Raw genomic sequence first — 12,641 nt, 5'->3', positions numbered from 1 at the left:
TACAGCACTCAGTCTTTTTGGGTCTTTTTGGGTATGAGTCAGCGTGGTACTCCATGTCTGTCAGATTGTAATTGCATCTCCTATGCACAGCCTTCTTCAGATCAGCCCACAGATTTTCCATCGGATTTAGGTCTGGGCTCTGGCTGGACCATTCCAAAACTTTAATCTTCTTCTAGGGTAGCCATTATTTTGTTGCTTTGGATTTATGTTTTGGATTGTTGTCATGCTGAAAGATGAAGTTCCTCTTTATGTTCAGCTTTCTAGCTTCTGCTAGAAAGCTGAACATAAAGAGCAACTTCATCTTTTAGCATGACAACAATCCAAAACATAAATCCAAATCAACAAAATAATGGCTACCCTAGAAGAAGATTAAAGTTTTGAAGGTTTTGTGCCAATATCGACTGGTATTTGGAACTGTTCATAATTCCCTCTATATAAACTAAGGCTGCTGTTCGGGCTAAAGAAAAATGGCCCCAAAGCATAATTCTGCCACCGCCACGCTTCATTGTGGGTATGGTGTTATTTTTGAACCAAACATATCTTTTAGAATTATGGCCAAAAAGTTCAACCTTGGTTTCATCAGAACATAACACATTTCCTACATGTTTTTGGGAAACTTCAGATGTGTTTTTGCAAAATTTAGCCAGGCTTGGATGTTTTTCTTCTTGCCACTCTACCCCATAGCCCAGACATATGAAGAATATGGGACATTGTTGTAACATGTACCACACAGCCAATACTTGCCAGATATTCCTGCAGCTCCTTTAAGGCTGGATTCACTCCTATGCATTTTTTGTGCTTTTTGCATTTTGCAGATTTGCACTACAGTCCATTTATCATGGTTTCCTATGGAACACGTTCTGTAGTGCAAATCTGCAAAATGCAAAAAGCACAAAAAATGCATAGGTGTTAATCCAGCCTTAATGTTGCTGTAGGCCTCTTGGCAGCCTCCCTGACCAGTTTTCTTCTCATCTTTTCATCTTTCAATTTTAGAGGGACATCCTGTTGGTAATGTCACTATTGTGCCATATTTTCTCCACTTGATGATGACTTCACTTTAACTTTTGTTCCATGGTGTATATAATGCCTTGGAAATACTTTTGTACCCTTCTCCTGACTGATACCTTTTAACAATGAGATCCCTCTGATGCTTTGAAAGCTCTAGGCCAGGGATATGCAATTAGTGGTCCTCCCAGCTGTTTCAAGACTACACGTCCCATCATGCCTCTGCCTCTGGGTGTCATGCTTATGGCTATCAGTGTCTTGCTATGCCTCATGGGACTTGTAGTTCTGCAACAACTGGACTTCCGCTAATTGCATATCCCTGCTCTAGGTAGACTATGGCTTTTGCTGATGGATGCGAGTAAAAAAGAAAATGTAAGGAAAGACCTACTAGAACAGCTGAACTTTATTAGGGGTTAATTATAGGCACTTTAAACAATGGCAGGTATGTACTGACTCCTATTTAACATCAGTTTGAATGTGATTGCGTAACTCTGAACACAGCTACATCCCCAGTTATAAGAGGGTATGCACACTTGTGCACCACATTATTATTATTTTTTTTACTCGCCCACCCCACTAAAAGATTTCAGTTTGTTTTTCTATTGAGTTGTGTAGTTTATAGATCACATTAAAGGTGGAAGATGTTCTGAAATTATTTATCTTTATTTTAACAGCGATGTGTAGACTTTTTATATCCACTGTAGATACAGTAAATATGCTTCACTTAATTGTACAGGACACAGGGCTTGTATTTGTAGATCATAGGTTAAATGCAGGCTACCATCAGATGATTGGACACTGGCAAAAACTTTGTTAGGACTTTCCTTCATGCACTATAAAACCACACCCACTCCTTGAGACTCCAGTTTATTTTCTAGTTTTAGCTGATGGACTTTTTTTCCCTTGGAAACATTTTGTTTTTTTCTGACAATGGAACTCCTAGGTGTTATGCCGCTTACACACGATCGGACTTTTTCCATCGGATTTTCCGATCGTGTGTAGCCCCATCTGAGCTTTTTCATCGGAAATTCCGATGCCTTCCATCGGAAATTCCGATGCATTCCATCGGAGTTTAGATATAGAACATGTTTTATTTTTCTCCGATGGAATTCCGATGTGATTTGGCTGGGCAAAATCCTGATCGTGTGTACGCTGCATTAGGCATAACAGATGAACTGATGCAGTTTTAGATACAGGAATGGTTCAGAATGCCACTTAAAGCAGATATACTTAAAAACTTAAGTTTGTCTCTGTACCATAGAATAATTGGCACAATGTCCTTTTACAAAATATCCCTGATTAGAGAACACAAGTGTTAATATAAAGACATCCTTAATTTAACTCTTACAGGTGCCTGTTTGGACTTCAACATCATTAAAGGCAAATCCCTCCCCAATTATGCCTCTGCGTCATCAGGTGTTTTGAGTATAGAAAAAGGATGAGCCATCCTGTGATCCACTAATATGTTCACTGCCTCGCAGTTGCACAGTGCTGTTAAATAATTGGCAAAGCGGGACTCAATAAAAAGAAGCTGCTGAATGCCTTCTGACTTATCTTGAGTCATTTGCATGATAACATTGCCTCAGTCTAGTTCCACTTCAATTGCTGTGTTTGTCTGATAAGAAAGTGCTGTGCTGAGGTTATTGCCAATAAAGTTCCATTAAAGCTGAACTGTGGGCAAATAGATAAATGCACAGATGAAATGCATATAGATGAGCGGTTTTACCTGCCAATGGATTTGTATTTCTTCAATAAAGGCCTGGTTCACACTAGTGTGATGCCAGACTTTGCATGTGATTCGCACCGCATTGCTGTTCAGATCACATGCGATGTCTGTGCAATGCAATTTCAGCCATACAAACTGTATGGCTGAAATCGCATCACATTCGCGCCAAAATGGTGCAGGACCCTTTTCTTGGTCCTCACTGGAATAGGATCGCACAGGTGTTCACACTTATGCGATCCGATTCCTGCACCATTTCACAGTTTGCACTGCGATCTGCTGACCAATCTGGGGGTGTCGTTAACTTTACATTGACACTCGCAGCGGTTCGTAGATCTTGGTGTGAACCACTGTGTGATTCAGGTGCGATGCGGGAACCCGCACTGGATTCGCACTAGTGTGAACCGGCAATCATTTCAGAGATTTGCACCCTTTACACCATGCAGCCCTCTCTAGCAAGGTTGGAGACCTGAACGTTTTTTCTTCTGCACAGTTAAGTAGCAATTACAGGCACTCATAAGTGCCGGTTCACGCAGGGGCAACCCAACTTACAGCGCGACTTTGCAAGGCGACTTCAGCGTGACTTGGAGCAATTTACAACAAGACGTAAAGTTGCCTCCAAGACAGGTGAATTTGGCTGTGGCCAATCACAGAATAATCAGCTCTGTGGGAGGGAGGGGTTTGCCTGAGTAAACTCTTTTCTTTTCCTGTAAAGTTACTTCAGTTAAGACAGTGATCCGACTTTGGAGGCAACTTCTATTGAAATCAATGTGTACAAGTTGCCTTGAAGTAGTAGAAGAACCTTTTCTGAAGTTGGAGTGTACATTAAGATGGCTCTCACTCACTTCAATGGAATTTCTCATGTTGCGCTACACAAGTTGGATTCCAAGTCGCGGTAGTGTGAACCGGCACTTAACCCTGTAACTGGACCACAAAAGGAAAAACAGGCCGATGAGTTCATCTCGGTCGCTCTGCTCTGTCGTACATGAGCACTTTATTGACTCCTTGTGCTGCTTCTCCCATCCTTGTTCTGAGTTCTGCTACACAGAGCATTGAAGGTGGATACCAAGTCACATTGATAGGTGGATTCAAATAGACCGCGGCATCTTTGCGGCGGCGTAGCGTATTTACACTACGCCGCCGTTAGTTAGCTAGGAAAGTACTGTATTCACAAAGTACTTGCCTGCTAAGTTACAGCGGCGTAGAGTAAATGCGGCCGGCGTAAGCGCGCCTAATTCAAATTGGGCTAAGGGGGCGTGTTTTATGGCAATAGGGGGTGTCCTGACGTAATTGACGTTTTTTACGAACGGCGCATGCGCCGTCTGTGTACATGTCCCAGTGTGCATTGCGGCAAAGTACGCCGCAAGGACGTATTGGTTTTCGACTTGGACGTAAATTACGTTCAGCCCTATTCACGGACGACTTACGCAAACGACGTAAAATTTTCAAATTTCGATGCGGGAACGACGGCCATACTTAACATTACTAGTCCAGCCATTTGATGGAATAACTTTACGCCTGAAAATGCCTTTACGTAAACGGCGTATCTATACTGCGACGGGCGCGCGTACGTTCGTGAATAGGCGTATCTAGTGATTTACATATTCTACGCCGAGCGCAATAGAAGCGCCACCTAGCAGCCAGCCTAAATATTGCACCCTAAGATACGACGGCGCAAGCCGTTGTATCTTAGATAGGTTTAAGTGTATCTCTGTTTGAGAATACACTTAAACTTAGGACGGCGCAGATTCCGAGTTAGGTCGGCGTATCTACTGATACGCCGGCTTAACTCTATGTGAATCTAGCTATGAGATACTTTCACTGCTCGCCACAACTGTATATAGACCAACATTTTTCATCATACTCTATTTATTAATTCTGTTCATAATGAAAAACAATTAATTATTACTTTGCTCAGAATAATAACTAGTCATAATGAAATTCAATTTTCTCTAATTTAGTAAACTAATGTAAAATTATGGTGAAATTATGAATGTATCACCTCTAATGGGTGGAATTTGTATTCATAAACTGAAGAATAAAGTGGAAAAGATAAATAATTTATCAGAGTAAAGTTTAGGGAATGAGAATCTGGGAGCTGAGCCAGATTTTACCCTGGGGCAGTAACTTGAAAGAGGATTTTGCTAATTGTGCTACATTCTGTTTAGTAAGTTTGTGGCACTAAGCAACAGAGTGCCAGAGAAAACCTCCCAAAATAGAACACTTGCCCCTTGAACAGGTGTCCGCATTAGAAGAATTAACCTTAACCTCTTGTTCTGGTGATAACTGTAATATATTGGACTTTCCATCACTGTCTTGGTGACAAAGGACATCAGAAGAAACAAGGCAAACCTACTCGGGCAGGACACAGACAGTAATAAAACCTTGATCAGGGGTTCTCGTTAATCTCTACTCTATTCATATAGGTCTATACATATATTTTAATAAAGTGTATAGTGGGGTTTGTACATATTTATTTCCATTCTGGTCTGAATAAAAATAATTCTAATAGTGTTTCTTCACCAATAATTATTTGATACAATGACAAGAGATTCCTGTATTTCTACAAACTAGCTAAAGACATAGCAGCCCTGCTTGCTTTAAAAAAACAGTTGTCCATTTATGTGTATGTCGAGCCAAACATTTTTTTTTCTTGTGTGGAAGGGATTTAGAGTTCCTCTGGTTGGTTGGCTGCTGCCATTTGTGGTAATAAAAAACGTAAGTGAAGCCTTTTTGCATCGCAGCCGGTTTCCTACTGCTCATGCACGAAACGCACTTGTTGTTTTCAAATTGGCGCAGAGGAAGGAGGAGGGAAGCCAAACTTATAAGGGAACCTTTTGGCAGCCAGGTCGACTGGAAGTGGGGATGGGTACCTGTCAAAAACCACATTTGGCACCTTTTGGGGGGAGGAAGCAAACAAGGTAAGCTTCCACTTTTGAGTGGAGCACCGCTTTATTTATTATTTTACATAGGTTTGTATACTATTTCTTCTGTGGGCTTAATTGTTGGTAGCAGCACTTTTGACGTAATTGTAGGTTGATTGGCAATGACAAGGGATTACAGCAGTGATGGCGAACCTTGGCACCCCAGATGTTTTGGAACTACATTTCCCATGATAGTCATGCACCCTGCAATGTAGTTGCACATCATGGGAAATTTAATTCCAAAACATCTGGGGTGCCAAGGTTCACCATCACTGGATTACAGGATCTCTGCTAAACTTCCTAAACTAGAAGCAATTTCCCTCTTAGAGACTTGCCCCTTGAACAGGTGTCCGCATTAGAAGAATTAACCTTAATTTCTTGTTCTGGTGAAATTTTGGACTTCCCATCACTGTTTTGGTGACCATGGACACCAGAAGAAGTTTGGTAAATCTACTCATTCAAGACACAGACAGCCATAAAACCTTGAATAGGGGTTCTAGTTCATCTCTACTCCATTAAAATATATGTATAGACATAAATGAATAAAGTTTTTATAGTGGGGTTTGTAATTTTTTTAAATTTTTTTTATGGTCTGGGTAAAAAAAATTCTAACAGTGTTTTTTCTCCTTCGTTCATGGACGGACACAGCCTTAATCTTGACATAGTGGGTATTCGCCTTCCTTTAGGAGTGACTAGGCAGAAACTTATATAAAAGGTTAACTTATCATACACACCCTACAGCCCCGCCCATGGGGCAGGCCCTCTGGGTATAACCCCTCTCCAGTGCCGATCCTGACCTCCCTGGGGCCCTAAGCAGCGGGGGGGCTGCCAAATATGACATGTCACATTAAAGCTGACAAGTGGGGGAGGGGCGCTGCCAACAGCAGTGACATGTCACTTGTCACATTAAAGAATAAAGTTGAGAAGTGGGGGGTGTTCTGCTGTCGGAAATGACATCTTACATCAAAGTGACAAGTGGGCAGTGCTGACTTCTTACCTCTTCTATGCAGCCAGCGAGTTGAGAAGTGGGGGTGAGGGTCCGAAAATGACTTCTCACCAGGCAGGGCCTCTAGTAATTTGGGGGGCCCTCCACAGCTTTGCGGGGCCCTAAGCGGCTTGCATAGTGAGCCTATAGGGCGGATCGGCCCTGCCCCTCTCTCTGCATCTCGCAGATCAGTTTTTTTTCTGCCTAGTTTTAGGAGAAGACATGGCTCCCTTCAGGCCCATGGCTTGAGGGCTGTTTAGTTCAAAGATATGGATTTTTATTAAATTTTCTTCCTGCGATCTTCGATGAATTGCCGACTGGGCGACAGGCTGGATCCTAGATCCTTGTATTCTTCCCAGTTTTGACCATCGAACATGTGCCGACCATAGCTGCGCGCTGGGTCGTCCACGACATGCCGTCACTCTATGGGTGGCCGGTGAGCTATACGCTCCAGGGCTTGCATAAGGAACGGTCTACAGGGCCGAGTCGCAGTAGCCAGATATCTGCCCTGGCTGTTTTATTTCAGAGACCCCTGGCGACTCACTCTCTAGTAAGAACATTTGTACATCGGGGTTCGGCATGTGGTCCATCCTCCACTATCTCCTTGGGCCTTAAACCTGGTTCTCTCGGTGCTTCAGAAGGCACCGTTTGAAGAAATTAGGGAGATTCCCTTATTGACACTTTCTCAGAAGGTGGTCTTTTTGGTGGCGGTCACGTCGGTTCGAGTCTCTGAGCTGGCCGCCTTATCATGTAGGGCTCCCTACCTAATTTTCCACAAGGATAAGGTGGTGCTGCGTCCACAGCCATCTTTTCTACCTAAGGTCGTCTCGGCCTTCCATCTCAATGAAGACATTGTACTTTCATCCTTGTGTCCTAACCCGTCGCACCCTAGGGAGACGGCGTTGTATTCCTTGGACGTTGTCCGAACTCAGAGTATACTTGGCTGCCAATGCTCCGTTCCGGAGGTCAGACTCACTGTTTGTTTCGGTGGCTGGTCCCAAGAAGGGCCTAGCGGTCTCATCGGCCACCATCTCTAGGTGGATACAACAGACAGTAATTGAGGCTTACGCCATAAGTGGTCGCGCCCCCCTTTCCTATTACGGCGCATTCGACCAGGGCAATATGTGCCTCCTGGGCTTTCCGACATGAAGCGTCTGTTTCCCAGGTGTGTAAGGTGGCGACTTGGTCGTCCCCTCACACTTTCACCAAATTCTATAAGGTTGATGTGAGTGCACCTTTGGATGCTTCTTTCGGCCGCAAAGTTTTGCAGGCGGTGGTTTAGAGTTGCAACTCCTCAGTGGAGGAGCTCTGTTTATTTTGGGGTGAAGTTTAATTCTTGCTGTTCCCACCCCTCGTTTTTTTACACTGCTTTGGGACGTCCCACTATGTCAAGATTAAGGATGTGTGCGTCCATGAACGAAAGAGAAAATAGGATTTTATGCTCACCGTAAAATCTCTTTCTCTGAGTTCATGGACGGACACAGCACCCACCCCTCCTTTTTTATGTTTTGTACTACTTTTTGACGAACTGATCTGCGAGATGCAGAGAGAGGGGTTATACCCACAGGGTGTGTATGATAAGTTAACCTTTCATATAAGTTTCTGCCTAGTCACTCCTAAAGGAAGGCTAATACCCACTATGTCAAGATTAAGGCTGTGTCTGTCCATGAACTCAGAGAAAGAGATTTTACGGTGAGCATAAAATCTTATTTCTCCAAATAAATATTTGATATCATGACAAGGGATTCCTGTATTTCTATAGACTAGCTAAAGAGACAGCAGCACTGCTTTCTTTAGGACACAATTTTGTCCATTTATGTGTATGTCAAGCCAAAAGTGTTTTTTCTTGGGGTAGAGTGGGGAAGGGTTGGAGCTCCTCCTGAGATTCTAATCCTTCCCTGCTTAAAATCATTTTTTTTTTTTTTTGTCGCTTGACATATACTTTTTTAGTTTTGTTACTTTACACATGTTTCTATACTGTACCTTCTGGGGGCTTGATTGTTAGCGGCATTTGTGATGTAATGGTAGATTAATTGGTGGCATGGATAATAAATGTCTCATTGTGTTGCATCAATACTATTTTTTATTTTACTTTCACAGGAAGGAGATAGTTGGGAAATCATAGAAGGACTAAAGATAGGACAGACCAGTGTGCAGAAACCAGAAAAACATGAAGGATTTATGCTTAAGAAGAGAAAATGGCCATTGAAAGGCTGGCACAAAGTAAGTTTTTTTGTCATGGAATGAAAAAAGTTTGACTCTAGTCTTAAAAAACACCATAAAATCCTTTTATTCTTGAAAGCCCTCTGATGATTCAAAAGAACACACAAACGCAAAGATACGTGTAGATGCTACATCCAGAGTTTGTACACCAGTGAATATTTAGACAGGCAAGTACTGAATTTAATACCAAAGGGAATTCTGAATTAATAAGTTATTGTGCTGCTGATGTAATCAGTATGGTTATATACTTGGCAGTCAGTCAGCATGTTGACTTCTGCCTGGAAGGGCTTTGCTTTATGCTTTCTTTGAGTCACAGGCATACAACATAAATGTGGCCATAGCAGTCAGTACTTGGACATAGATTAGTTTCTTAAACACTCACCAGAGGTTGAATGTGTTGTATTCTCTCAGCAGGTACAACATTGTGGACTGATTGACTACTTCTGTGCTTATTATCAGTGTTGTCTACATGTGACTTAAATGCAGCTTGTTTAGTGTGCACACAACTACTATTTATATGAATTAAGGTTCACAAAGTTTTTCTGACGTATAATCAAAACTATTTAAAAGCTGAAAAAGACCATTTGCCCTGAAATGGATCCTAACACTGAAGAGGAATGTTTGTATTTTCTGTAGTCTTCGTCCATCACTAGATGTGGTATAGCAAGCTGACAAAAGTGGTTTGCCCAAGTTTTAAGTATACTGTATACTGGCGTAAATGTGTTATGGAGTCTACAAAGAATAATTTTTATTTTTATTACAGAGATTTTTCGTCCTAGAAAATGGAATATTGAAATATTCAAAATCGCCCATCGATGTAAGTATACTAGTGTTTGGGTCTAATTTTCTGCACTTGGCTCAACATTATGAAGTGATTTTATGTCAGCTATATAATTGATGGTTCTAAATTGAGTACATTTGGTGGGCTTTTGTGTTAATTTCAGAATTGTATTACTCTGCCTATTGGGTTTTATGATTTTCCTGTAGACTCAGAAAGGAAAATTGCATGGAAGTATTGATGTTGGCTTGTCTGTCATGTCCATAAAGAAGAAGGCACGGAGGATAGACCTGGACACAGAGGAGAACATCTACCATCTTAAGGTTGGGTTATTAGACATATATTTCTTCTCTGGTCTTTATTTCTATTTTATGTAGAATAATGGTATATATTTTCTCTCTCCGTTGACCCCATCCTGTTTTCTTGTTTTTACTTACTTTTGTAGCTTTTGTTTTTCTGTTAGAGCTTTGATTTGTATCTTAATTAAAAAATAAACCCTGAACAGGTTTGCTTCAGTGCTACAATATAATGTGGCAAAAAAGCAGACTGTCAAAACTCATAGCAACCAATTCGCAATTAACTTTTACTGTTCTGAGTGCTATAAACTGAAGGTGAAATCTGGTTGCTATTGATTACTATATTTTGCACAGCAAAATTGCACTTTCTATTTAAAAAGCTACAGTTTGCATATAATAAACTATTTGTGTGCCTTTTTACATTTCAGTGGTCCCTGCAGTAAAACAGTACTCCACTATTGGTGTTTTTTCATTTTGGTTTGAGTGATTGTTTGATCCTCCGCCTTATCCAGCATGAGATGCTGTACACAGGCTTGCTATAGCTAGCCTCTAGTAGATTTTTGATTCAACTATTGAATGTGGATTTTCCTCTCCGAAGGTAAAATCTCAGGATACATTTGATGGATGGACGTCCAAGCTTCGGCATCACCGACTTTACCGGCAAAATGAAATTGTGCGGTCACCAAGAGATGCCAGCTTTCATATGTTTCCATCAACATCAACTACTGAGTCCTCACCAGCAGCTAACATTACAGTGCCAGAGGGAAAGGTATGTGATTTTTGTTAGCAAAAGCTATAAAGCACTTAATAACTGTATGTCTTTGAGTATTTTTAACTTGTATACACAATATGATTTGTGGTTCTAGTAATATTTATGACTTGTATAAACAAAATGATTTGCAATCTGATTTAAAATTGGTTTATTTCAACTTGTACCAGTTAAAGCAGAGCTCCGCTGTAAAAAAATATTAAAAGCCAGCAGCTACAAATACTGCAGCTGCTGACTTTTAATATTAGGACACTTACCTGTCCTGGAGTCCAGCGGCATCTGCAGCAGAAGACGAAAAATCACTCATCTATCTTCTGCCCCCACCGCCATCCTCGGTGAGGGAATCGGGCAGTGAATCGCTCCGGCTTCACTGCCCGATTCCCTACGGCGCATGCGTGAGTCGCGCAGCTCCGTCCTCACTGGTCCCCGTTGTGTTCTGGGAGCCGAGTGTTTCCCAGAACACAATGGGCGGGAAGCGACGCACTACCCACAGACTCCCCGCAGAGAGGACTCCCGGAAGTGGGTGCAAATACCAGGTATCTGCACTCCCCTCCCCCTGAAAGGTGTCAATTGTGACACCGGAGGGGGGGAGGTTTCCGATGAGCGGAAGTTCCACTTTAGGGTGGAGCTCCGCTTTAAGAAAATGTTGCATTAAACTTGTCTAGTCTTGCAATTTCCTGTTTGTTTCATGTCCTAAATCACTTGTGTTTTCCTTCACATAACCTTGCTCTTTTTTAAAAGGGACCCTCTAGAAAAAGAGCTACACACTTATTGGTGGGGGCTGTTCAGTGATTTACATTCCTAATTGTTTTGTCTTTTGGGAGATGACTGAAGTTGAAAGCTAGCTCTGAAAATCAATTAGGCTGAGACAAACTGGAATGTATATTCCTATTTTAGCAACTCACCTAGCAACCAGTATGCCTGATTTTGAAACTCATACTTCACACTGTGTTCTTTATGAGCAAAATAAAAGCAAAATGCACATCACTGTAACTTGAGAGGTGAGAGTGAGTCCTCGACCCAATGTAAGCTTCGACAAGACAGCTTGGAGCTTACAGACAACCTATTTTATTTTTTTGACAGTTGAATGGAGTGACGGGTGCAAAGGTAAGGCGAGGGTCGTAATTTAAAGGACCCTCTCATTTTGCCTTACATGAACATGGTAAATTGTAATTTCTCTTTTTTCCTGGAGGATTTGTGTAATGATCAGCACACAGCCATGCACTACTTGCATTCCTTCTGCGATGTTCAAACTTGCGGGTATAATAATACAGCAAGTGGCTATTATAATTTCCGATCTGTTTCCAGTCTGACTTGGCTTGTACTTGGCATCTGTCTGCTCCCAGCTTATTTTTAGATATCTGCCACCTCACAACTTGGACTAATTACAGTTTGCGTACTATGTCTGGCACCTTTCTGTAGCTAACCTAACCTGTAGCCCAACCCTCAAAACCCTTAGAAAGATTTTTCAGGTGTTTCCTTTTTATATGAAGGAAAAGATACATTGTGGACTTCTAAATGTTGGCGTGGTGCTCTTTCATCTGTGAATACTTATTCTGCACTTTTATGCATAAGACCTGCCTATTAGGGTCAATGTACTCTGCCTGGTTAATTCCACCTTGCATCAATTGGATTTAGGTCTGGACTTTGACTGGGACATTCTAACCCATGAATATACTTTGATCTAAACAATTCCATTAAACTTTGGCTGTATGTTTAGGGTCGTTGTCTTGCAGAAAGGTGAACCTCCTTTCCAGTCTCAAGTCTTTTGCAGACTCAAACAGGTTTTCTTCTAAGATTGCCGTGTATTTGGCTCCATCCAATTTCCCATCAACTCTGACAAGCTCTGACAAGTTTCCCTGTCCCTGCTGAAGAAAAGCATCCCACAACATGATGCTGCTGTGTTCAGGGTGATGTGCAGTGTTGGTTTTCCTCCAC

The 12,641-nt window shown here is 41.8% G+C and overlaps 1 protein-coding gene across 5 annotated transcripts in view; it reads left to right on the top strand.

Moving 5' to 3' along the window:
* OSBPL6 (oxysterol binding protein like 6) overlaps positions 1 to 12,641 on the top strand; it is a 281,392-nt gene that overhangs the window by 159,693 nt on the left and 109,058 nt on the right. For all 5 annotated transcript variants that reach the window (XM_040357666.1, XM_040357664.1, XM_040357661.1 and 2 more), the window contains 4 exons: positions 8,738 to 8,860; positions 9,624 to 9,677; positions 9,848 to 9,961; positions 10,533 to 10,703. In XM_040357666.1, coding sequence (XP_040213600.1) covers positions 8,738 to 8,860; positions 9,624 to 9,677; positions 9,848 to 9,961; positions 10,533 to 10,703 — 462 coding nt within the window. The remainder of the gene's footprint in view (positions 1 to 8,737; positions 8,861 to 9,623; positions 9,678 to 9,847; positions 9,962 to 10,532; positions 10,704 to 12,641) is intronic.

Source organism: Rana temporaria, chromosome 6 (genome assembly GCF_905171775.1).
Source record: "Rana temporaria chromosome 6, aRanTem1.1, whole genome shotgun sequence".
NCBI classification, from domain to species: Eukaryota; Metazoa; Chordata; class Amphibia; order Anura; family Ranidae; genus Rana; species Rana temporaria.
Note: the sequence above shows the minus strand (reverse complement) of the source record. Positions and strands in the feature narration are given on the sequence as shown.